Source organism: Dermacentor andersoni, chromosome 4, assembly GCF_023375885.2.
Source record: "Dermacentor andersoni chromosome 4, qqDerAnde1_hic_scaffold, whole genome shotgun sequence".
In the NCBI taxonomy this organism is placed as follows: Eukaryota; Metazoa; Arthropoda; class Arachnida; order Ixodida; family Ixodidae; genus Dermacentor; species Dermacentor andersoni.
Genome location: NC_092817.1, coordinates 111625084 through 111652248, shown reverse-complemented (window position 1 = coordinate 111652248; position 27165 = coordinate 111625084). Strand labels below are relative to the sequence as shown.

General features: G+C 45.9%; 2 protein-coding genes across 4 annotated transcripts in view; one reads left to right on the top strand and one right to left on the bottom strand.

Moving 5' to 3' along the window:
* The window catches only part of LOC126537471 (uncharacterized), a 129856-nt gene extending 128590 nt beyond the window's left edge, over window positions 1–1266 (bottom strand). For all 3 annotated transcript variants that reach the window (XM_050184480.3, XM_050184482.3, XM_050184481.3), the window contains exon 1: window positions 1007–1266. In XM_050184480.3, the coding sequence (XP_050040437.1) occupies window positions 1007–1049 (43 nt within the window). In that variant the 5' untranslated portion in view covers window positions 1050–1266. The remainder of the gene's footprint in view (window positions 1–1006) is intronic.
* An 11873-nt stretch (window positions 1267–13139) lies between these two features.
* On the top strand, window positions 13140–26754 carry LOC126537482 (proteasome inhibitor PI31 subunit-like). Its single transcript, XM_050184502.2, has 7 exons — window positions 13140–13757; window positions 14620–14772; window positions 16244–16323; window positions 18453–18623; window positions 22132–22281; window positions 25305–25391; window positions 26661–26754. The coding sequence occupies exons 1-7, from the start codon at window positions 13584–13586 to the stop codon at window positions 26713–26715; spliced, it is 870 nt and encodes a 289-aa protein (XP_050040459.1). The 5' UTR covers window positions 13140–13583; the 3' UTR covers window positions 26716–26754.
* Window positions 26755–27165: the final 411 nt, after the last annotated feature.

Genomic DNA, 27165 nt, shown 5'->3' with positions numbered 1-27165 from the left:
CTTCGCGCATCTCTCATCGGCGTTGTTTCCGTGTGTACGTCTGGTACGTTTCAAGGGCGCGATTACTGGAGCGCGCGTTAACCTTGCACGCACCGAATGAGCGCTCAACAACTTCGAAATATAGTCTCGCGGGCGCTCAAGACTGCGAAAGGAAAGACATTTTGCGGATGTACAACTTCATTCGGAGCTTACGCGTTGACAATGATTGCACCCCAATCAGAGGAGGCGCATTCTTTACAAACTGATGTGATCACCGCTTTCGCGGCACGCGTCAAAGAGAGTTGGCTTCCGCCTTCAGTGCGAGCACTTTGCAGGAATTACACCGCTGCGTTTTTTCGAAAGGAGCAAGGCGGCAGAGCACGCCGGAGGCGGCGGCGGCAACAGCTAGCCGTGGCCTCCTCTCGCATCGGAATGTGAATGACCGTGAATGTTGGGCTGAGCAGGCGCTAGGCCTAACCAGCCGCACCGACCGGCTGACGTCGTCGTCCGGCAAGCAGCGGTCGGCGGCACGGGCTCCCTCGGCAACGACCCACCCTTTGACGAAATACAGGGGGGACGCGGCCGACGAGTGATCCAGAAAGCTACGAGCGTGCCTGCCGAGACTATTATCACTTTAGAGTCCGAAACTCCGCGGAGCGCAGGGACTCTGTAAACAAACGCGATCGCGGAAGCGATGCGCCAAACTTTCCGAAACGGTCGTCGATTCACTGGAGCGCGCGCGTGCGGGCCAACAAGGAACAGCATTTTCGCGAGCGCGCGGGGGGGGGGGGGGGAATAAAAAAACGGCAGAGTGAGTGGGGGGGGGGGGCACCGCGCATTTCTCTTCCTTTCCCCCCGGAAATCGAGAGGTCCCGCCGCCAAGAGAGTGCAATAACAACATGCAACAGGTAGGCAGGCTCTGCTCTGCGCCACGGGTGTGTGTGTGTGAGAGAGGGGCAGAGAGAGAGAGAGCGAAAGGGCGCGCTCCAGAGAGGCGGAGGAGGAGAGGCAACGGAGGCGAACTTACCCAAGACCGCCTGCAGCGCTTGGTCCTCGCCGACCACATCCATGACGCGCGTCGTTGTGTTTCCTGGGGCCGATTGAGCGGCACCGGTGCGGTAACTCCGGGTTACGACGTCGATCAGGAACCCACCATGGTCACTGGTGCACGCACACTCGAGACACGTCGGGAAGCACCGCTAGCTGGCCACAAAGAAGCGTCGCGAACGGCGGGGCACCATGTTCACTGTCACTTGCGCAGCGCTGGCTGCGGCTGCTCGGCGCTGGCTGAACGCCGCTGCGGCTGCCGCTGCCGCTTCGCCGTAGCGGCCGCTGCAGAGGAGGAGGAAGCGGTTCGTCGAGAGGAAGGGGAGGGTGAACGGGGGGGGTCACGTGATCACTCTCGCTCCTTCCGACGCGGGACGGCCCGCGAGAAAGGGGCGGCCGTCGGAGCGAAAGCCGCGAAAGCAATTTCCCGCCGTGCGGGAATCTTCCCAGAAAGGTGAAGTGACCACTAAAGAACTTCGCCGCAAGTTATGGCTGTCATTGAAGCACGATAGATTTAAAGTATAGATGTGTGTGTGTGTAACAGGTAGCAATACTAAATAGTCCCACATGTAGCAGCAACACTATAATTCGGGAGTATCCGGAGTGCTAGCGTGCTGGTGTGAAAAAATGTCAAATTGCGGCTAATTTTGAAGGGCTTCAGTAAGCGTGTGTAAAACAACGAAAGTCATCGAAAGTTTGGCCGCTGTACCGTATGATCACCATCGTGCATAAGTGCGAGCATAATGCAGCAAAACGAGTTGTTTCAGCAGTATCCAAAGGATTGGCACGAAAATTACAAGTTGCGTATCAAAAATCGCAGCTCAGTGTAACAGGTGCAAGCAAAATTTCACCCTGGGCACATTCCACAGCGCGCATGAACCCTGCGCACTTCGGTTGAAAATAAAACTATGAACCACTACAAGAACGTGACCTGCTCCACACTTGTGAAAGATGTCGCCTACGATTCTTTGAAGCTCGGTTAAATCTACCTTCGTCATCTCAGCGCCATTTATTTAGGGCTCAACATCGGTGTCCCGTTTCTTAGCGGGATCTCTGTTTCTGATTACCTTCTTCGTATTCGCCCTGTTATAATCACTCGCTGTTCTATGTCCTTAGTGTTGGGATCTTCCTCAGCATCTCCTTGCCACCTCTTGAAGAGCCAACCCTGTGTCACGTTGCGACCAGAGTCAATCATAATTGCTTTATTGCCTATATAGCTCGCGTCTTTCCCCCTTATGCCACCAAATCCTCCCAGTTTTCCCCCTTTAACGTTTGCTACAACGTCCCGCAACTTTGACCGTTCTCCTGACGTAATCCTTACGAATTCTTTACCTTTGTTCTTCACTCGGCCAATCTATCAAATCATCCCCATTCAAGCCACTTGTACCTTCTGAAGGCGGAGAGGGGTCAGGGGCAAGCGCCACAAGTACCAACGGGCTTTTGCAGCAATAATTTATAAAGATAAGAATCGAGTTGATCGTGGACATAGCGGCATGTTGTTCAGGTTTTACGTATGGAGGAAAGTCATGACCGATCGTGAAAACAGCTATTCAGGTTTTGTTTTGATTCTGATGTCTTTGGACTCATAATCCAAAGGAAGATCCTTTGGGAGACTGTATGCAGAGTTGTTGTGTTGTTGCGCATTGTTTTATTCGACAGTAAGTGATCACGCAACTTCCGACAAATAGTAGCGTTGCTCTGCTGCGTTTCCGATGAGAGTGGTACCGCTGCCTGAGGAACTGTGCTTGCTTTGTGGCAGCCCTTCACGCGTGTACATTCGGTACATGTTTGACGGGCTGTAACCTGTGCGTTCTGTTTCAATTTCATTTCTTTATATTTCTGTTTCATCTATCTCTTTTTATATCTAAATCCTCACATCACCTTCACCTCGTGCAGGCTAGCCAACCGGATTTCCGCTGGGTAACATATCCCTGCCTTTTCTTATTTCTGCTCCCATCTCTCGCTTGATTTTGGCCGCCGCTTGCTACCACCCCAGCAGTTTTGAAACCGGGACCGGAATCCAATATATGTTTATCTCTCTCTATCTCTCTTCCTACTTCTCACACATTGTTCCATCAGAGCCCCAATCACCGCATTATACGGCTTCTCTGCAATGGTGTAGCCAGAGGAGTGGCTACACGTCAAGTGCCTATCCCCCTACCCCCAACCCGCGCACCCCACCCCGAAAAAAATTCCTGGCCACGCCAAGCTGCTTCTCTTTACGCTTTCTTTATTTACCTTTCTTGAGCTTCCCCGGGCTCTCCACTTTGGTCCTTCATCGAGAGTTTTCTCCAAATGCATGAAGACAATCCACAGCCACTTGGTCGCCATGTTTAAGAAAGTCGTACTCTAATACGGTAAGCAAATATAGGATGCCGCACACGGCTGTCACAGCCCAAAAGGAAGGCATCGACGGGGCCGGGGGAAGGCTACCTCTAATACTTCTTCACCAGTCCCATCAAGCTGAAGGTTGCATCAGCGCTAAAATTGTGCTGGGCATACCGATACATCTTTATTTTTGTACTATTTTGTCTAAAACCCGTTCAGAGATGTTTATGGCATGTAACATAGTAATCTCTCCGTAGTTTCTGCAGTCATAAATGTCGTATTGCATGTTATTGAACTTTTGGATTTGTTCTTGCCCACAAATCTCCGTCCTCGCATCCCACATATGTGGTGCTACTGTTTGTATTATCACCTTCCAGGCGATAATAGAGTGGGTGCTTATAAGTATTGAGCCTTATCCAGAAAAAAAAAATGAGCTAAGAAGCATGAAACTGCCACACAATTTTTCACAATCCCGCAGGAAGTCAATGCGCTTGTGACATCTGTACTGCAGCTTCTTAAGTCTCTGCAAATAAAATTCTGTCTGCTTGTGCCACCACTCATTAGCGGCGTTACAGTTTCCTCCAGAACTCTCCCCCTTTAAGTGTCTTTTTTTTTTTTCAATATTGTGGAGCCGACAGTCAGAAGGAGCCAGGTTGGGCTAATATTCACACCGCAAAACGCAATGCTACCTCAACCCAGTGGTAAGGCCGTGAAGAAGGCCAGATGTGGCATCACTATCACTTGAAAACCTAGAAAAGTCAGTTTTGCCATTGTTTCACCTACAGTGTGTGGCGAGGCATTGTCATGCAACAGGGCTACACATTTGAAGATATTTCCCCGACATGTTTTCTTGATGTTTTCTCACAACTTCGTCAATAAAGCGCAGTAATATTCTGCATTAATGGTCAACCTTGTTGGAGGTAGTCCACCAGTATAAATCTCTTCTTATTCCAAAAAACTGCTGCCATTTGCTTCTGAACCGATCTTCGCACACAAAGCTTATTTGTCTTGGGATAATAACAGTAGACCGATGTCTCGTCACCAATATTACCGGCTTGTTCAGGAAATCTGACTCATATTTTTGCAACATATTCCAAAACAGCCACCGATGTCTCCACACATTTTCTCCAGTGTTGTCAAAAGATTTTGGATCAACTTCGATGCATACTTTCTCACTTCCGAGTCGTCGTGGATAATGGCAACAAGCCACCAACTCTCTCACGTGACATTCCCCCGATAACATGCAGCAATACGTGCGGCTGATATTGGGCTTCCTCCATAATCATGTCATAGATGGCTTTCACATTGAGCACATAAACTTGCCCCTCCACAGGGTTTCACACTTTTAACAGCGAAATGACGAGTTTTAAGGTTGACAACCCGACGTTTCATGGTGACATACGAAGGGCCACTGCCGTCCGAAGCCTGCGACATTTCATCGCGGATCTGCTTCGTACCTTTTCCCTGGCGACACCGAGACTTAAATTATGATCATATATGCTCTTCCACACTGATATCTTCTGGAGGTGCGCGGGAACTGGCCATGTTCAATTTGTACCTGAAAAAGAAAGGTAAGCTTAAAACACAGGTAGCTGATTTTTGCGCCATTGAATATAAACAATATGGCCAATACACCCTGCAATTTACATCTATCTATCTCAATTCTTTTATGGGCAGGGATCAATACTTGTCACAGCACCTCCTTGCACGAGAAATATTAGCACTTAGTGGGATCCCATCTGCTTCAGATGTTTGTTGACACAGTAGTAATGAGCTGAGAAAGTGATTTGCTGTACGTAACGTAGCCGGACGACGACACAACCCCCTTAGTGGATCCAGGTCTACAATGCCGACCTGAGCAATTCCGCAAATGAATTGCATAATGGGGCATGCAATTCGTTCTGCTATACAAAGGTACGGTGAATCACAGGCTTAAATTCTAATCACTGACATTAATAAGTTCTCTTTTTCAATCTCAATCATACAGATATGCGATTCGAACTTTTCCGATTGTGTTTTATTTCTTCCATATACATATTTGTTATCAATGCGTCGCTTCATGCACTGAAGCACAGAAGTAACTGAAACGCCAAAGCATTTCTCCGCAAAGTTCGCGAATTTATATGAAAACTGGTGTCGTCCTGAGAATTCATTTCAAGTGAATCCGCCTTGCGAAGTCCACTGCTAGCATTTGTAAATTGCAATATGGGTCACAAGAATTCTCATTAATTGGTCAATTTTGCATTTTAATTTTTTGTGCAAGTAATGTACGCCGCTTCGAGTAAACCGGCTCATAAACTAAAATTGAGCTATCTGCTACAGGCAACCTTTAAAAAATTTTGAAAGTGTTAGCTGAGATACCCTGTATATATTGTACAAAACTGCCGCCGGACCACAAAAACACCTCCGTAGTTGATCTAGATCGACCAAAAGGCTAGGTTACAAAGTTAACAGACTTAGATGGGCTAGTTGGTTGCTGGCTTGATGGAACATGGTTATAACGGTTCGTTTTGAAGGCAGGACACAGAAAGAATGCACACAGGACAATCGCCGAACTTCAACTTCGACCCCCGCAGTTGAAGTTCGGTGACTGTCCTGTGTGCATCCTTTCTATGTCCTGTCCTCAAAACGCGCCTTTACAACCATGTTCCATCAAGCTAGGTTACAAGACTCGGGACCACTTCGGGGTTCGCGCAGTCTCCCCTGCGTTGCTCTGTAGTGCGTCTTCACTGCATCATAACAAGCTCTGCAGTGAAGACGTAAAGTGAAGTAAGGATGGGAATTCAATTGGGTTCACTAAGAAATTTCACTGAGACCTAAGAAATTGGCTTAATGTGTGCCTTCGTCCGTTCGCAATAACCACCTCCTGTGCCGCCACGCTGAGGCTCTTGATGACGTCTGAGTCGCGTCTCTCGGAGCCAGGGTAGGGTGCGTAGGCGGGGGCAGAGATTTTCATCAGGATAGCCGAACCATCAGGTAGCGGCAGGGGCCAGGTAGCCAGGGGGTGGCAGACCGGGCACGTGCCTCGCCCCCCCCCCCCCCCCCCGAAATTTCTGTGTTAGCATGCAGCCTTCCCAGCCTTCTCAAGTTGGTGCCAACCTCCCCCCCCCCCCCCCCCCTGAAAAACATTTTTGGGTATGTAGAAAAATTCAAATAATTTGGACTCCGGCGCACGAAGCCGTCCCCGGCAACGAGGCGGCCCACGAGCTGGCTCGAGATCTCTACTGCCGAGCCGCTACGGGGCCCCTCGATGACTGAGGGAGCGGAGAGCGCATGCTAAAATATGGGGAGATCACGCAGCATTATAGATTGACTCGTAGACTGGTGTCCCCGCCAGACCCGAAATTAAAAAACAGACAAGCAGTCACGTAGAGACGACTACAAACTTATGTGTATCCGCACCCGGTTATGGCGAACCACATGTTCCCCGAGGCCAGGAGCGATAGGTGTAATCTTTGTGGGGCAAGAGGGACCCTCGACCACATAATATGGGAATGCCCGTACTCTCTCGGGGGAACGCACAGAATAGGTAGTAGCGACACCTGGGAGACCCTGCTGCGCAGCTCGGACTCTGAGCTCCAGCTCCGGCTCGTCCAGCTGGCTGAAGAGGCTGCTGGGACCCAAGACCTCCCAGCCTGCATCTGAGGCGGCGGCACTCGCCCCCTGATCTGCGTGTCGGGGGGTGGTTAGATCACCTTATCCGTTGGAAAATAAAGTTTATTCTATCTGGGTATGGCCCTGGGCAGCGCCTCCCAACCTCACGGTCTGCCTTCCTTTACGCACGCTATCCTCCCCGGTACGTGTGAAGGACATTCAACAAAACATGAAAAACCACCATAGCTAATGATATTTATTATTTATTCAACAAACACTTACCACGTTGTGCTGTTGCGCAACGTCTATTTTTAGGCCACAGCCATAATCATGCACTGTGTTACAAACTGGGGCAAAGAAACAATATTAACGACATCCTATTTTTATGTAAGAAAATCCTCGAGATGTTGACTGATGCGCAGTCATAAATGTGTAGATTTCTCTTGAGAGCTCTCCTTGTAGCACAAAGAAGAGCACTGTTGAAATAGTTAAATTTACGTGGGAAAACACCGCCCACAGACATCCAGCACTGTTCTTGAAGGAAGTAGGCCTGATACAAAAGATGCTAACAAACATAAATAATCTGAGTAAAGGTTTTGCGCTTACACATGGTGTCCTCATTTGGATTAAACAAAATCCTACACTTTATTGCCGAATCATAGCTGGTGGACGGCGTTATGCCCTGCTCGATAAAAGGCAAAAATAACCGTTCAAGGCGCTCATAAGACATCAAACAACTGCGCACTGTATTTGCACTCCCATCCCCCCTTAGCAAACAAGGATAGGGGACGGCCTCCCTGCGACCCCATCTCCCCCTGTGCTCGTGCCTATGGTAGGGTGCGTGGATGAGGGAAAGAAACCAGGCACCCTAAGTCGAAGAAATTCCCCGGGCTGGCACAGAACCACGCGGAGTAGCCCAAGGAAGAAAGGGGTTCTGTAAGTGTGCACCCACGGGACATACGCCCGTTTCGCCTGCTGCTGAAGTTCTGATTGGCTGGGCTGCGGCACAACGTGAGGAGGAAACAGGAGCCCTGTTGTGAACTCTGGGATCCGAGCGGCGCCGAAGGTTCCATGGCTGGTGCGTGCCAGCTGTTGGGAGAAAGAGAGGTCCAGAACGACGTCTGAGAAATGAGAAAACAAGTTTTATGTACAAATTTGCATGATGATGGTTTACAAGAACGGCTCCATGATTCTCGGAGCACACCACGTGTCAAAGTCTTTACATGTCCGAGCACACGCCACAACACTCAAGATCCCCTATTTAAGGAGTCGATTTCCCCTGTTTCACTCGAAGAGGGAATTCAGTGTCTTTCTCGGCCAGTTATAACTGTCGCACAGTGTGCAAAATCTTACCCATGGTGTCGCACCACTCCGCCGGAGTCCGCCTCTACTGTCCAACCTTCGACCTGCCCTCGATGCAATGAAGAGTTCGGCAGCATGCGAAATACACGTGTGGCGCTTGAGGTCGACCTCCTCAACGACACATGCGAGCACCTAATGCACTACATAAAGGTGCAGCATAATTATCGCCAGTATGTGTTACAAATGTGTAACGCAAGCAGGGCACGATTACGCTGCATCCTCTCAGCAGGGGAAAGCAGCACTCGCGGTCGCATGCCTTGCTCCCACCGTTTCGCACGTCGCACCACGTTTCTCGCTTGGCGAGCATCCGAGGTCGTAGCATACTTCCGAGACCTACCGCCCAATCCGCCAGGCCCCGGATGAGCGTTCTCCGTCGTCGTCTCTGTCGCCACAACCGTCGCCGCCGCCACGTGACGTCGGCGACGCAACACCTGTTTTTCCATCTCTCCAGCCGCTGCTCGATCGGAAAAGGTCACGTGGGTTCTTTTCTACCAATCGACTAGACGCCACATTTTTTTTTTCGATGTCATCGCTCAACGGGCCACTTTAAGCTTTCGCCCTAAAATGCAATTTCATATGAAACTGGGGTCGACGTTGTTGCAGGTTGCAGGTTGCACATGGCCGATGACCCCTTTGCAGTTTGGTCCCAGAACTCGTTTCCTACGTCAGTTCCGGGTCGTTGAGTAGACGAAGACGCGACACATAATCGCTAGTCAATAATCTTGACGTGATGTTGGTTTCGTCGCCAGCTGTATGGCGTCGAAAACCCCATGAAGCGCGAACAACATTCCATAGTTGCATGCTTGCCGCGGTGTGCATCCTTTGTCTAGAAGGACTGCCAGACACAACAGCCCCCAGCCAACGAGCACTTCAGCAGCAGACGAAATGGACCATCAGGAACCTTTGGAGAGAGAGAGAGAGAGAATGAAGAGGAAAGGCAAAGAGGTTAACCAGATATGAGTCTCTGGTTTGCTACCCTACACTGGGGATGGGGAATAGGGGTTAGAAAGATGACAGAGAGGAAAACGCTAAAAAAGAAAAAAAACACGCACACATGGAGACACACACACAAAAGGCGTTCCAGTTAAAGTCGTTCACACAGGCCGGTAGATCGCAAAAAGCGCAATAGCGCTTGCACGGCCTTCTTCTGTGACGGTAGGTCCTTTCGATGTTGTAGAATTCTTTTAGAGGAACCTTTGGAATGTGCGCACTGCGTATGTGCTTATTGCGTCACAGTGAATGCGTGGAAACTTGTACCACGTGGCTAATGCACTACAAGAATAACATCCCTTATCGCCGCGCGACGAGGTTATTGTGTGTTGGCAGGGGGCGCGACGTTGCAGCCTACGTTGATCACCTGGGGCAAAAACGACATTTCGAAGAAAAGTAACCTTTTCGGCTCGCTTTGTCCATACATGCATGCTACGACGAGTGGGACGTGCTATTGCGAGGAAAGAAGTGCTGCGGACTGGACTAGAGCCAGCGAACCAAAGCCCCTCCATCCACGCGCCACCAGGCAAAAACGCGTGTGGAGTGGTTCATGGCGGACTAATGGCCAGTTGCCGCGTGCTCCGTGCAGCCGTGCACCCTCCTTTTGACCTCGGTGATCATCGGTGACCTCGGTGATGATCGAAGCTTTGGGCGAATTCGGTCAAGTAATGGCATTGCCTAAATAGAGGGAAGCCCGCGGTCACTAGATGAAGTCTCAAGAGAGAAGCCAACATCAATTACGTGATGGCGTCGCTGGAGCGAAGAAAACACGTGACGGTGCCACGGAAACGAAAGACGATATAGATATAAAATGGCGCGACACTCTTAAACAAATATACACCCTTTGGGGTGTATACTTGCCACCCAACGAGCATCGTCATCTCTCTTGCTTGCATTTCCTTTCTTGAATACGCGGCGCTCGCTACTTTCCCGTCGAGAATGCTGTGTCATGCTGACAACGCGCATGCCGTTCGTGACTTGGAAGTACCGGGATGGTAGGGTGAAAGAAAGGAAATGCGTACAAGACAGATGACGATTATTGTTGTGTGGCAAATATACACCCCAAAGGATGTGAGCGGTTAAAGAGCGTACAAGTCGAGAAAAAATAGCACTTTCTTCACTGCTGTACTCAGTAACTGTAGTTGTTATGTTTCTTTTCTTTTTTGCTTACACTATACTCTATACGCATTGTAATTAAACGTTCAGTGAAATTTTTCCGAAGCGTCTTGCAAAGTTAGTGCTTGACGTCAACACGAGACAGCGAAGAACTCAATGGCTGGGATCGACCTAGCAAAGCCCTCTTTTATAGTGGCCTCGTCACGAGCCCAGTATCTGAGCTCTGCGATTTTTTTTTCTTTTTGCGGTGTCATGAAGGACTGTATACTCTTGATTGTAAATGCCACTTTCATCATTTCATTTGTCGTGACATTTATTTATCTCCGTCATTTCAGATTACCTTTGTACATATTATTTTTTACAGCAGCTTGCATGTATCTAAGCATGTGAACGAGACTTACTGCTGTCTATGAGGCTCATGGGCCTCTTCACCCATTGTAATTCGTCAACAAAACATCCACCGTGGTGGCTGAGTGACTACGACGTTCTTTTCGTAGACCGTTCGTAATCTATGAAAGCCATGCAGAGAGGCTATGAAAGCCTTTCTACGTGGCTTTCACAGATTACGAAAAGGCATTTGATTCAGTAGAGATACCAGCAGTCATAGAGGCATTAGGTAATCAAGGAGTACTGGAAGCTTACGTAAATATCTTGGAAAACATCTACAAAGATTCCACAGCTACCCTAATTCTCTACAAGAAAAGTAGGAAGATAACTATAAAGAAAGGGGTCAGACAAGGAGACACAATCTCTCCAGGGCTATCCACTGCGTGCTTGGAAGAAGTATTCAATCTATTAAATTGGGACGGCTCAGGAGTAAGGATCAACGGCGAATATCTCAGCAACCTTCGGTTTGCAGATGACATTGTGCTGTTCAGCAACACTGGGGATGAGTTACAACAAATGATTGAGGACCTTAAAAGAGAGAGTGTAAGAGCGGGGTTGAAGATTAATATGCAGAAGGCAAATATAATGATCAATAGCCTGGCAAGGAAACAAGAGTTCAGAATCGCCAGTCAGCCTCTAGGGTATGCGAATGAATACGTTTACCTGTAGGAGAATTACTCACAGGAAACTCTGATCATGAGAATGAAATTGACATAAGAATAAAATTGGGTTGTAGCGCATACGGCAGACATACTCAGATCCTTACCGGTAGCTTACCATTATCACTGATAAGAAAGGTGTGCAATCAGTGCATTCTACCGATGGTAGCATATGGGGCAGAAAAGTGGAGACTGACAAAGAACCTCGAAAACAAGTTAAAGACCGCTCAAAGAGCGATGGAACGAAGAATTATAGGCGTAACGTTAAGAGACAGAAAGAGAGCGGTGTGGATCAGAGAGCAAACGGGCATAGCCGATATTCTAAGTGACATTAAGAGAAAGAAATGGAGCTGAGCAGGTCATGTAATGCGTAGGTTAGATAACAGGTGGACCATTAGGGTTAAAGAATGGGTGCCAAGAGAAGGGAAACGCAGTCGAGGACGGCAAAAGACTAGGTGGGGTGATGAAATTAAGAAATTCGCAGGCGCAAGTTGGAATCTGTTGGCGCAGCACAGGGGTAATTGGACCATCGTCAGTTGTACTTCGCTCCTCGAAGAGAAGAGGCAGGACGTGCACCGATTGAGCTCCTGAACAACACTCTGGAAAGTGTTGAACGCGGTTTGAATCATTGATCTGGGACCTCAAAGAGGTGCGACGCAATGTTAACGTATTTCTCTCGCATTTACCGCCAAATCGCCCCTCAATTATTATTATTATTATTATTATTATTATTATTATTATTATTATTATTATTATTATTATTATTATTATTATTATTATTATTATTATTATGAGAGAGAGAGAGAGGGAGAGAGCGCGTTTCGTGGGTGCGCCCGTGCCGCACTATTGGTCGCTGTATTCTTCATCATCTTTTCTCAAATCAGTGCAGTCACGATAGCGCACTTACTCGACGCACAGCTACCCCACACTCTCCGGGGTGAATCTAGAGCCTGTACGTTTCCGGCATGCCTACCGCTCCGTAATTATCTTGCTGGTGTATATATATATATATATATATATATATATATATATATATATATATATATATATATATATATATATATATATATATATATATATATACCGGAAGGCTGTGCTGAGGTTCGGGGCAGTTATTCCACTGAGGTTCCTGGTCGGATCCTGACAGGACAACTACTTTTGGGGTGCGCACCAAAGACATGTTCAACGGAGCTTACATATACGACTGCAATTCGCTCAGCTCCTTCTCAAGACGGGCTATTTAATAATTTCTTGGTCGCTCGCTTCTGATATTCCTCGGCCGCTTCTTCGCGTGATATATGGCCCATCATGCACTCGCCAACCGACTTTCTGAAGTCAGATTCCTGCATTCCCAGACGCTCTAGCCGTGACTAAATCTGTCAGACGCGTTTTGCTAACTTGTTGCTAAATGTGCAGCTACAAACGGCTTGTCTTTTTGCGAGAGGACTGAATTTTGTACGTCTTCTAGCGCATCCCCACGCAGCGAATTACCATCTCGCCAAAAAACGCATCATCCTTATCATAATTCATTCAGGCTCCACACCTGAGGATAATGGCATACACACACGCAGCACTTGGGTGTGTAGCGCTGCGTGCGTATTATTATGTGCCTTCCCGTGTCCTTGTTCCTTGGCTGCAACTCGCCCGCTTCAAGATGAAGAAACAAGTTCACATCGATCACCACCCTCAGCTATTCGATCAGTGATTGATTAAGTATTACAAACATGATGCAGCGTGTTCAGCTTTTATACGCTTCTTCAACCATCATATGGTTGCACTTTCAAAGAAGCGGCTGGCGCTCAGGTTGCGCTCAAGGTCCGTCAAAAAATAGTTTCGGTTTCTGTCGCAAAAAAAAAAAAAACATCTTGTCTACCGTTTGATAGGAACAAAGGACCAAACAGAGTACCAAAATGTGCATTATTTAGTAATGTGCAGCTTTGTAAATTTAATACCGCAAATGGATACGATATCCTCATCGTTATTACGATACTCGAGATCTCGTGGATCTCGGATCTCGTGCTCAAAGCCGTTGGGCAGGAAGCGTTCATTGCTGACGCGGGAGGCGCTGCTGAGGTCGCAACTTGGAACGGTACGGCGCACAAGCCGAAGCAAAAGATCGCTATGTCAAGCACCGGCGGGTCCCCGTCGGAGACCTGCGTTGAAAAGTATTTTGGCCTGGAGCTGCTCTTCAAATCATGCAAGGACACCCTGAAGTCTAAGAGCGATGCTCTCGTCCTGCTGGCCCATTACCTGCTAGTGAGAAGCGGCAAGCGCTGCCATGGCATCGGAGAGCAGGTACTGCGCGTAGCGTCTCGTCATCTCCACTGCGCCGCGCCCCTAAATTATTTTCTGCTTCTATCCAAGTATCGCATGATTGTCAGCGCCTAGCATCTTGTGGTTTGTGCTAGATGTACAATTTAAGGTCTGCTTGCATCCGCCAAGTGATAGAAGCATTCGCAAATTTTAGGTTCGGGAGCAGTGAACTTAGGTGATTAAATAACAATCGCAAATATATTTGTGAAGTCATTAGATTAGGATATGCGGGTTTGTTGTGAGTCGTAGCATTCTGCACCGCCGAAACCTTCAAACGCCTAACGTCGGGTTCGCCAATTGATTTCGTCTCTAGCTCATGCCGATTCCACTTTTCTTTGTAGAAAAGCCATCTAGAAATTTGTACATGTAACTCTACCAAGGTAGAGCTCCACGCACTAACACAAGGCGAACAGAATACAAAAAAGAGGCACACAAAATTGAACCTCGTTCACCTGTTAATCCAGACGGAACTGTAACCATGAGCCCCCTACGTGATCGAAGTTATTTGTTGATCTGAAAACATTTCCCTGCATTGGTCGCTTTAGGTGTCGTACACTGGGGCGAGCTCGCTGAATGCGTCATTTGCGTTTTCCGTTATTTCACCCGCCGCGGTGGTTCAGTGGCAGTAGCGCGGTTCAAGATGTGTGTTTTTTTTTTTTAAATTCCCCATCGCATTCCGAAGAAGGGGGCGTGAAAAAACACTCGCATACAATAATGCTTCTGTGTACATTGGCGACCCCCGCCCTCACTTTCCCATTTCGTGGTGTCTTTCATAGCCTATGAGTTGCTTAAGGACGCTAAACGCCACAATTCCTTTTTGTCCCATTATTCTGCCCTGTTGCAGTGGACGCAAGGCTCAAAGGGCACGGAGCTGTTGCCTGACAAGTGGAATGACAACCAGTCCCTGTACACGCTGCGCTATGCCTCCATACAGGGCTCTGAGCGCTACGTGCTCAAAGTGATTCCTTCGGGAGGCTTTTTGCTGGTGAACGTGCTGGTAAGTAGGCAGGCATGTAAGCAGCTTTGACAAGTTACCGTGCAGACAAGAAAGAAAAGTTGTGTTTTCAACTCTGGAGTAGGTTGCAATGCTGACCTCTTGTTTCTAGTGTCTGGAGGCAGAGGGGATGAGTAGGGTGTTGAGGTGGGGAAAATGCAGACTTGACGAGGGTCTGCAGGATTATCCTGCAATTGTCAGGCGACTTTGTTGATTAGGTCCATTCTACATATATCTGAGTGTAGTGTGGGTGACACTGCCACCACTATGCGCCTAAAGATGCATGCAAGTTTTTTATGGCATATAAAGGGTGTGTTATCTGTCATGTAGTTGTTAGTAACAGTTTAACTTACCTGTCATTACTCTGTACAAAAGCACCAAAACTGTGCATGTGTGCCTGTTGTTTACTTGCCTATAGGCCTGTTGTGTGAGGGTGTATAGCATGAAGCAGTAACAGCAGCACATCAGACAGGGGCAAGTACCCTGCAACATAATGGAACACTAGGTAGTTCCAATCTGCCACCCTGTTGAACGGTAATGCCATTGCGTGCTTGGTACCACACTCCGCAAGCTGTGATGTCGTGCCATTGCTAAAAAAGAGCTGTGTTCACATCCTTTCAGCATGTGCAAACTGCACTGGTTTGAGAACTGCTTCAAGACCATAAAGTAGTGCGACAGCATAGTGTGTGGCTCTAGAAGTGGTACTTCCAGGGGTGTGCATATTTTGCTTACATATGAAAAAAAGATATTGTGCTCACCGCTGCACTGTTCTTGCTCAAATTTTGCAGAAAGATCACATTCTGAGGTCTACGTGGTTCAGTGTAACACTTTGCAAAGTTAATTGCCTGGTTTTTAAGAAAAAAAGTGCAAAGTTGCCTTCGTTCACGGGAATGCAAGCTGCTGCCGGGATGGCACAAGCATAAACTTGTCAGCGCCTGCTAGCAGCTGCATAAAGTAGCCGGTCGGGGAGGGTTGCCACATGTTGCCCACTCCTCTGGAACACATGGCAGCCCTCCCTGAAACGCTGCTTTCTGGAACTGCCGGCAGGTGGCAACACAAGTTTATGCTTGCACTGTCGCGGCAGCAGCTCACATCCCCATAAACGAAGGCAAGTATGCACTTTCTTTCTTATTAAGAAAACTAGGCAATTAACTGTGCCAAGTGTTGCATTGTACGATGTAGACTTCAAAATGAAATCTTCCTGCATAATTTAAACAAGAACAGTGCAGCGGTAAGCACAAAATTGTTTTTTGAACACCTTAAGCAAAATATGCACGTCCCTGTAAGCTGAAGCAGACACAGAGCATTAGGAATTGTTGCAACAAATAAGTAGCACTGCTAATGCAAAATAAAAAGTGTGAATAAATAAAATGCAGATATCTTTTGAGTTGCCTCATTGTAGTCCTGTAAACTACATTCACTTGGTCACACTGCTACAATTTTCTTTTTTTACTTTGGCCCCACCCTTTACTAGAATGTCCGCAAGGAGAGGACAGCTTCAACCAATGTCACCATGAACAAGTTTGCAAGCGGCAAGTTCGAAGAGCTGTCCAGGTGCGTTCAAGGCAGAGTCTAATCATTGTCATCTGTATTTGTGTGGCTTTGTTTGCATCCCTCGTAACAATTCTGTTTGGTGTCATATCTGCAGCCTTGAACTCGATGTGAACTTTTTGACACCATGCAGCATGGTGCCAGCATGGCACATATGGTATTATACTAAGGTGGATATTGTACAGGCTGCTTTGCACAGTCAAATCTCATTGGCACGATCACAGTTGATTTGAATTTCAGGGTGATATGAATTTTGCTGAAGTTCCAGCCAGCGTACATTCCAGCCAGCGTACATACATTCCAGCCAGCGTACATGTTTGGTGTCGTATCTGCAGCCTTGAACTCGATGTGAACTTTTTGACACCATGCAGTATGGTGCCAGCATGGCACATACGGTATTATACTAAGGTGGATATTGTACAGGCTGCTTTGCACAGTCAAATCTCATTGGCACGATCACAGTTGATTTGAATTTCAGGGTGATATGAATTTTGCTGAAGTTCCAGCCAGCGTACATTCCAGCCAGCGTACATGTTTGGTGTCATATCTGCAGCCTTGAACTCGATGTGAACTTTTTGACACCATGCAGTATGGTGCCAGCATGGCACATACGGTATTATACTAAGGTGGATATTGTACAGGCTGCTTTGCACAGTCAAATCTCATTGGCACGATCACAGTTGATTTGAATTTCAGGGTGATATGAATTTTGCTGAAGTTCCAGCCAGCGTACATACATTCCAGCCAGCGTACATGTTTGGTGTCATATCTGCAGCCTTGAACTCGATGTGAACTTTTTGACACCATGCAGTATGGTGCCAGCATGGCACATACGGTATTATACTAAGGTGGATATTGTACAGGCTGCTTTGCACAGTCAAATCTCATTGGCACGATCACAGTTGATTTGAATTTCAGGGTGATATGAATTTTGCTGAAGTTCCAGCCAGCGTACATTAAATACAACACATCCCACTTCAGTGTGACTGGAACATTCTCCTGAGCCAGAGTGGATGAAACAAATTTCTCAGCTGCCGCAAGATCTTTTGGACTAAGTTGCAGCGTACCATTCCGAAATTGGAGTTTGAAATATTGGTCTTGCTCATCCCAGCAAAGACCTGCCAAAACACTCACTTTGGCTTGCAGTGAGCACCGACAACAGCAAATCGGTTCTCCCTTCTTTCAGAGGAACATGTGCGACTTTCCATGCTAGCTTTGTGCTGCCCTCAGATGAATGACAATGTTTCCTTTCATTAATGCTGACAACATAAGGGAAGAAATGAGTGTGAAGCTTTACCTATTCCAAAAGGACCTCCTCGACAACATTGAGAAAAGAATGGGCGAGAAAGCCATTGATGAAGGCATGTTAAAGAAAAAAATAATTTGAACTGTATTAGTAAATTGCCCCTTTACAATATCAAAAGAGCTACTCTTACCATGGGAAGAGACTTTGTAAGCCAGAAAAGATGTAAGGATGAAAGACTGATGGTGGCACTACCACTTTGAAGTACCTGCACCAGCTCACCCTGATGTTATCAATGTTGACAGTACCTGCTTGTGCCTGGTTAATCTATCAGTACAGGTGAAATGAATTGCATTCTGAAGCAACCAAAGACTGAATTTCGCAGGTATCGATAACTTTTACTGTACACAGTGCATCTGCTTGGCACATTGAGTCATTGGTGTGGTTTTGCTGAGCTGCTGCTTCTCACGTACAGTGAAAGTTGTGCAACATCCTGCTCCAAGTAACTTCTTTGATTTGTTCACTCGTAAATGTCAGTGGAATTTCGTTTTGTTGAGAGACAAAGGGAAATGAGACTATTGCAGTGTCGCCATCTTTTCTCTGGTGGGTTCACTGAATGAAGGCTGCATTTTCTTCACGTAAGTGCAGCTGGCAGTACTACTGATGCTCCACCTGTTTCAAATGATCAGTACAGAGTACCTGCCTTCGATACGTGAATGCTTTAGGTATATGAATAGGGGTAATCCTGATAGGGACATGGGAGTATGATTGGCTGCGTTGGTGCTTCACCCTCACCCATTAACATAAGCCATGCAGAGCGATAGAAGCACGCATCATGTATTGTGAATGGCTGGTGTAGGTGACGGAGCCCTTTTTGTTTTTGCAACAGGGCATACAAGAGCCTGGATGACCTGATCTCCAAGCTGAACACGGAGGTGGTCTCAGTGCTGGATACGATAGACAGTACCACCCAGGCCTCGTCGTCACGTGAGGCCTCGCGCATGGTGTCCCAGGAGAACAATCCCCTGCATATCCCCAGCAGGCAGCCTGGCATCGAGTGGTTAGCTGACTGCACTCATTCCTCCATCCTGGATTTAGAGTGTCACACCTAATGCTGAACAAGGTTTTCTTTAAAGGGACACTAAAGGCAGCAAATATTATGTAAACGTGGACTTTAATTTCAGAAACCATGCAGCGCATGTTGCATGACAAGAAAACACTTCGTTTAAGAGAACTAGCACAATTTAAGTTGCCTGGCACGATTGGGGAGGTGCGACACAGCATACATCATCACCCTTTACTGCCGTAGGTGAGCAAAACAGCACCTGACAGCCGGCACTACGTTTTTCTTTTTTTTTCATAAAATGCGACAGCATGGCCAGAAACCAAGCGAAGACACAGCTGACAGCATCCCAAGACATCACATAGATCTAGCATTTTCAGCTGCTTGCAGAAATTTCACTTGTCGCCCGGAAGTCTGTGCAGCAGCCCGCCTGCCACCATATTATTGCATAACAACGTGGCAGCAACCATCAATCCAAATTTGCTCTTGCTACTTGCTCTCCTCTGTGGCAGCAAGAGATGAACGGTTAAATGAGCCTTCGCTTCATCCAATTATCACCGAGTATAAGTTATCTGAGATTGCACAGACAAACAACCTCAGAGACATGGATTCTCGAAAGTATGATTTCTAGCTATCGGATGGCACCACAGCGTTTGCCGCTGACGGCATGGAATGCATTTGCTCTGGCGAAGACAGGACATTAAAACTAGATCTAGTACTCTCTAGTTAAAATGTTGGCCTCATGGAACGTTTGAGATATTTTTATAGTATATTTTTTAATAGATGTTTTTATTTATTATTTGACTAGTGAGCGAGCAAACTCTGATTCAGACACTGAAAGTTTGTCACTACCTTTTTTTAGTGATACGCGGTCTCGTGTTTCTTGCTTTCGTTTCTCGATCTAGTTTTTCACAAGTGTCTCGTCACTTGTTGCTGTCGCTTGAATATCGTGTGCCTGTAGTTGCTCCTTGAGTATGAGTTTCACAAGCCAGCAAGACAAGTGCATGACTATGCGATACAGAAACTACCATGCATAAGAGCACCGGCACCGCTGGGTTGAGCGAAAACAACCTTTTGACTATATGCCGTGTTGTTGCCAAGGGTAACTGGCATCTAAGCGTAAAAAATTCTCGACCGCGGACTCGGCTGCCTAACCGCACACTTGTTAGAAAACTATCTCTGGTCTACAGCGGCCTGCGAATGTGCCACTGTGGACCAGAAACAGGCGTCACAAAGTAAGGCACACGTGTACACCCACCCCAAGCGGCTCCCACGCAAGAAGGGCGCCTCACGAACTTGAGGGAGCAAAACTGAAACACAACCTTTCTCTTTGAAACACAGTTTTACTCTCTCTATGACACAGGCTACTGTGCACCGCCGGGGTCGTAAGATGCGGGGCTAGAGGCGGAGGGAGACGCCTGTGGTCAGCGAAGGGGTTGAACAGGGGGTGGTGGCGAGCTACAGGCGTGCAGCCTGCCGCTTGCGGGACTGTCTCCTCAATGTCTTCGAGGCACCTCGGTTTCGGAGAAAAACAGGACCTGCTGGTTATGGCGCCGTGTTTGTTGCTTGCATAAGGGTAACAGGCATCAATGCGTTTTCTTCTGAAAATCGGATAGAAGTGGGCAAGTAGCATTTTCTTCCATCTTATAATGCAATGATGTTTTTAATATTAATGGTTGAGTTCTTCTGTCACAATTATAATGAGGAGTTACATCATCAGGCTGGTACTTGGAATGTCTCAGTAGAGTCTGAAATCATGTCCTACATTTATCACAGTTTCTCACTAAGGCTTTGTTCTCGATAATACTGATGCCTTATACATTTTCGAGTATTCATCTATCACTTTAGCTTGACTTCATGTTTGCCTTTGGTGTCCCTTTCAATGTTGAGTGCTTTGCTGCATAGATCAGCAGAAGAAGCGATTACTCACTTGTACTCATTCACAAATATTTTTTGTAGGCTATGTACTCACTTATGCACATGTTCACTCACATTCTTGCTCATCACCACCAGCAATTCACTCGTATTCATAGTTGCTTGCATTCACACATACCGGCACCTACTCATGCTCGTACAACTCCCACTCGTGCGTACTCATGTCCACTCAAACTTGCCTTCATTGACTTTTGTTCGTATGTGCATCCTCTAAAACTCTCGATCATGCTCATGTCTACTCACTCCCTTCATCACTCACTGATGCTCTTTCTCACGCCATGAAATGAGTGTGTAGCTAGTATGAGTCAGTTTACTTGCAAGCGAATGTGCCGACCTATGGTTTGCTGACTGAATTATACCTTTGTTATCGTTGTTACAATGAACATTGACATAAAGAAGTAAACTTAATATCTGGTTGGCCATGTTTTGTTTCATTAAGTGCTTACTGCCATAACCAAATGGAAAAAAATGCTAAATCCATGAGAATATCAGTTCCAGTGAAGCGAATATATTTGTTTGTTCACAGCTCAATATATCTATTCTGGTAGCGAAAATGTGAAATACTCTGCAGGAGCAACTTAAAACAGCACATTCTGGACTCTCATGTGCATTTTGACCAGTGGCTTGGCTAGCTTGCAGCCAACATGCTGATTTCATTTGATAAGACTCGACACACAATTTCATTTTAAAATGCATTTTCAGTTTCAACACTGTTTACGTACTCTGCATAAGGAATGGCAACCCACTGCCAAGCCACGAACATCGACAGTAGACCCTTTGCTAACTCGTCTAAGACATCATGCTTGCATTTTTGTCATGCATACCTAATTGCTCCTTTTTCTCTCACCATTATCAGTGTGTGCTCACTTAGACATAGGGTAGCTATTTAATGAAGCTATCAAGCTATTTTAATGTCATATGCAACTTCGTTATATGCGAGGTTTGTTTGTACTAACGTGATCACCTTTATTGCCACTGGAGCGCTAGTCGTTACTCTCTTCTAAGGCCCATTTAAGTAATAAATAAATAATGCAGATCTTAGAGCAGTGATGACACAAGATTTTAAAGGTGGAGTGCCTGCATGATTCAGTTATTCTATACATATAGATACCTTTCATAAAGCTTTGATGGCAAACGGAGAATGAATACAGTTCCATATTAAAGGCTGCGCTGTCATCAAACTGTGGCACCTTTCAATGCAGACATCAGCGTGTCAAAGGAAGGGCCCATGACAACAGGGACTTTTGACATAAAACAGCTCTTTGCACACTCTGAAATCGAAAATTGTACCAGTTTTAGCTAGAGATGGATGTAATAATTCATCATGAACTGAAGCTCGATGTTCACTGCCGTGGTCTATTGTGACAGTAGCTATTGATTGCAGTAGAAAATCCATTGCTCACAAAATGTGTGTCCGTGCTTTTTTCCTGAAGACACTGTGCTATCACCCTCTGTGTTTATTTGGCCAGTGAGCGAGCAAGCTCTTTGCCACCATCGTGTTCATAATGGAAATGTGCGTAGTAATGCAAGCAGCAGCCAGAAAGTGTGGTTGTCGGTTGTTGTGTGCCAGGTCCCCGCTGCAGGAGGTTCCACGGGTGGGCCAGCGGGATCTGAACCCCTTCTACCAAGGGCCACCCGGCGGTGGCATGCTCATGGACCCCCGACAGCTGCCCCGGCCACACCACTCGGATCCCGGCGTCGGCATCCCTGGCATTCCCAGGTAAGTGGACGACAGACAGTGGTAATGGGCCTTTTTCGTAATGTGCAAGTGCACTTCTCTGTACCACACATTTGCCCAGCTGCGGCACCAGTAGTGGTTTAAATGAAGACGAAGTGCTATCTGCACATGCCTCTTCTGCATGTCTCCATTACAATAGCCACATCCACATTTTCCATGTCATAATGCAAGCGAACTGTGCTTGCATGCTGTGTTTGCAAAAATGACTGTGCCACCATTAGTTGGCCAAACTGCCTCACAGGAAAGCTAGCTTTGCAATTCTGAAAAGGGTTTATTGATTAGCACAAATAATGCACACACCCAGACTAGAAACAGTTGTTCAGTCATGCATGTGGCTGGGCCAATGGTGGTAAACTATGGTTTAATGTATAACAGCACGACTTCTTGAACGAGAACAAAACCAAAGAACAGACAAGGACAAGCACCGGCTTTCAACAAGGAATCTTTATTGTTAACGAAAGATATTATATACATGTTGCAGAATGCAAACAAACATATTTACTTTGCAATAAGGATTCTCAGTACTTGTCCTTGTCTGTTATTTGGTTTTGTCCTCTTTCAAGAAGTTGCACCATTGAACTTAGAATTGTGCAGAACTAGCTCAATCTTTGATGTTAGTAATTATACTGTGGTGCCATACTATGCTTGCTACACGTTGGGATACTTCTACGAATTGGTGTGCACCTAAGTTACTTTGGCCGCCATGTGAACAACTCGTGCTCAGATGTTAAACAGGGTGCTGGGTAGGCGCACGTGTGTGTCATGACTTTAGAAGCAGGCATGCATCTACTGCAGGCCGCGAAACTTGGATGCGAGTAAGTGTTATTTTGGAAACAGAGGCCACGAGCGATGCCCAGCCTTCTTCTAGTTTGGAAGCCTTCACTGTTCATCCTTGCCACCTAATGGACTAAATTTGTGGCTTTCATAGAGATTGAAAGAAAAATTTCTTGTTGCTCCTGAGTAAGGCTTGGCACCCAGTGTTACTCGGGAGCAACAAGAAAAATTTCCTGTCAGAATAGCAGGACCATGGCAAAAGCCTCACTAGAACTCTTACCCACATTTTGACTGACGATATCAACAACATAGGTATATGGAAGTTCGCCACAGGTAGCCCTTTAGCTCTCTTTTCAACCCCTCGGAGACTTCTGCATACAGATCTTTAACAAATAAAGCGCAGTCAAATTTCTGATGGCTGGTTTTCGTTGAAAGAAACACTAAGAGCAAATATTTAGTCAAGCTTATGCAATTGGCTAGTGTTCCACCATGTCCGAAGCACCACTTTTTCTACAAACAAAGCCTTCATAAGTGAGAGAAATAATACAAGTGCAGGACAACATTGGCACTACAGAGCACTGCCCATCTCAAAATATGGTACTGGCTATACCATAATGTAACATGTCCGGTTTACATTTCGTAAATCATAGTCAGCCACTGTTGCTAAAGTCAATTATGCTGCATTTAAACATAGGACATAGAGCAGCTTGGCCAATTTTATAGATTGTTTCCCACAGAGTAACTCCCTGGTGCTGCTACTTCGTACTGCTCTGTCAATGCCTGTCAATGCCTGCTCTGTCAAAGCAGGCGGTAACACACAGCAGTGCTTGAAAGCAATAGCAGTAGCATTTACAAGATGGACACAATAAAGGTGCCAAGTACGAAATGACAAACCCAAGGGCATGTTTTGGTAACCTAGCAGTGTTTGTCATCCAATGTCAATGGTACAGCCGCACTGGAATGTGCACTCGCTGTGGACGATTTGAATTGCTAAAGAATTGGGCAGTTCATTCAGTCAGTTTTCTCAGAGACTAAACCATGTGTTGCCATAAAACAAGTGTTGCAAGGCTTTTAGAAGAGTAAGCCAATAAAATCTTAGATTAATTCAGCTTTTGCCTTCAATCTCTTTATGAAAGATCAACAAGACCTTTAGCATGGACAAATCCATATCTGCCAATCTGTGGACATTAAAATTCATAAATATCTGCAAGCATGACTGGGAGGGGTGAATTGGGGGGAAAGGGGCGATATTTTTTATTCTCCCCCCTTTATTGGGGGGGGGGGATACATGTGCTCTTTATTTACAAATAAACACGGCACTTGAGCAGTAGTAAACGTTCAAACAGCAGAGACTGAAGAGCAACGCTGTTCTTTAGATTGCATTGACTTTTCCGGTGACATTGCTGCTGCAAATTTTGCCTGCTTCAACTTGCTCAAAACAAGTACACTCTTCTTGCATATGGCATCTTGTGCTGCCAAAACAGGATGGCACAAGTAGCATACAGTGAAACCTCGTTAAACCGTAGTTGACCGGGGCTCGGAAAAAGTACATACGAAACAGTAGTACTGCTTATCCGAAATAGCATGAAATCGCCCACTTACTTGTCAAAAACGAAACTCAAGAGAGAGTGCGATGAAAGGGAGAAGAAAAAAAACATGCAGTATTTATTCACTTCGCGTGACAAGAGTGTTATTTTCGTTTGATGCCGCCGCGGCATAGCAGCGACGACAGCAGCCTCAAACTTGCTGAAGCTTTGAGCCAGCTGGGGTGCCTGATGGAGACGACACACTGCCGTGTTTGCGGGATGAAAAGTGGAAACACTACGTTTTAACCGATATGTACGCAATAAGCTGGTACGGTTTATGCGGATACAAAACACATTATCCTCAATGGCCACTGAGTCGGGGATTTGACTTTACTACTTTTAAAACGAAACTACTGTTTAAGCGGCTACGGTTTAATGAGGTTTTACTGTATTACAATTCCTTTCTTATGTGCATTACTCACCATGTATTGTGCTGCCGCATCCCTCAACACCTTTAAAACTTATGAACCTTTGAAACTGTCATTAACAGAATATAATTTTTTGTAGAACTATACACAACAGTTGTATAATAGCACAAATTTGTAAACATTAAGAAAAATTTGGGAGAGTTGGTAGGTACACTAACCATAGCCATGGTATTTGGTGCAGCAGTAACAATCTGCTTCTCTCTCGCTATTTGTGCAGGGGATCTATTCCACCCGGTGCCAGGTTTGACCCATTTGGGCCCCCGCGACCAGATGCGCCAGGTACAGCCAACCCGCGGTTTGCTGGGTGAGTGGCTCCTTGTGTTTTTATGTTTTTGCCCATTTGGCAGTCTCAACTTTACTGTCTTTTTTTAATATTCTGCAGCAGCAGTAGCAAATGTGTTGCAAAAGTAAATATTGAACTGGTGGTACCAGATGGTAGAAGCTTACATGAACTGTATCGAGCTGAACTTATTACAGCTAAGCTTAAATTGTCATGTGCAGTAAACAGTAGGCTAGATTTGGTGTGGTGAACACTTAGCTACCTAACTACCGAACACTACCTAACTTGTAGTGTAATTGGTATTGGATAATGTCGTTATTGTGTAATGTGTTCCATGTGCTGCTGGAACGTACAAGTAGCATATCATAACTGAATTATGATTTAAGTTACATGCTTATCTACGAAAACACGGATGCATTTAATTTGTCACCTTTACCATGAGCCATCCACTTGTGGAATTCCCTCCCTGGCAGCACTGTCATGCAGACAGATAGAAATAAATTTAGGCAACTTTAGAACCTGCTGTTTCTGTCCTAAACATGTCATTCTATGTGCATTTTCTGTATATCTGTGTAACGTCACACTGATTTTTTTTTTCTGTTTCATTCTTTAAACTACACTTTTTCTTGCATGATGTTTGATCATGTGCACAAACAACGAACATAGCAAAATTTATCCGATGTTTTGTACACTACCCTGAACTGTAATTTCTGCTTATCCGAGTATTGTTAGTATTGTTTCCTTTTTGTTTTTTTTCTTGCTTTAAGCTATGTTTTCTTACACAATGTTCGATTAATGTGCGCGAGCAACGTGTGTGGTAAAATTTATCCCATCTTTTGTATGCTATTGAATCTTCATTTGTAACCCTGTTTTGCAACTATAATTTTTAATCATCTTTGTGATTCTCGTGTCTAGGTATTCACGTGTACAACTGTCTTGCATTGATGCCCTACTTACTCAGTGCTCCTCATGGGGCCTGTAAGATATTTTGAAATAAATAACCGTCTGCTGTAAATTTCAAAGAAAATTCAAGATAGATGTGGAGGTTCCCAGACAGTCTGCAAATTGTGACAACCTTTAAGAATTACACAAACATCGCATTGGTTGAATTGATCTTGTTTCTTAAAACAAAGAAGCTCACGCTTCTGTTGAAACAATGAGCCCGAGTAACTCTTAAAAAAGTTGCTGTAACTACGTCTTGCCGTCGTGATGAAAAGTGCACCATTTATGAGGCCTTGCTGGGCACAACAGCAATTGTACTTCATGATTGTGCATTTTCATTTCCTCCAACAGCCCAAACCCGGATCACCTCCGGCCGCCGCCAGATTATGACGACATGTTCAGCTGAGCTGATTGTAATATTTTTAATAAACAATTCTTTCTATGACCCTTGGCCTTGTGATGTTTCCTTATTATGGCCACTGACATGGTACTTAAACATCTAATTTCTCTCAGTTACCCTTGAGGGGAGAGCATTTGCTGTAGAATATTTTTTAACCACCCTCACTCAGATTGAGATGTTCCATTAATGCAGCAGTTGTTTGCAAAAGTTTAAGAACTGCATCGTTTTGGTAAATGTTTCCTGCACTGGTTGCTACATAGTGGAACCTTGTTAATTCAAACTCCAAGGGGCTGGAGAACTTAAATAAAACGGAGCCAAAACTAAAGAGTCCCTTTGAATATTGATGCACGCACTTGTTCTTCCTTTTTCCGAGGACTGTATTTCTCCTGCTAACTTGGTTATCGCTCAGCGTAAGACACACCTGCACGATTTGGAAATTACTGTTATTGTTTACTC

Excerpts from the sequence above, each read along its gene's own strand:
- LOC126537482 (XM_050184502.2), top strand. The coding sequence starts at position 13,584 with ATGTCAAGCACCGGCGGGTCCCCGTCGGAGACCTGCGTTGAAAAGTAT. Across the intron at positions 14,773-16,243 it reads TTTTGCTGGTGAACGTGCTG|AATGTCCGCAAGGAGAGGAC; the intron begins GTAAGTAGGCAG and ends ACCCTTTACTAG. Across the intron at positions 16,324-18,452 it reads AAGTTCGAAGAGCTGTCCAG|GGCATACAAGAGCCTGGATG; the intron begins GTGCGTTCAAGG and ends TTTTTGCAACAG.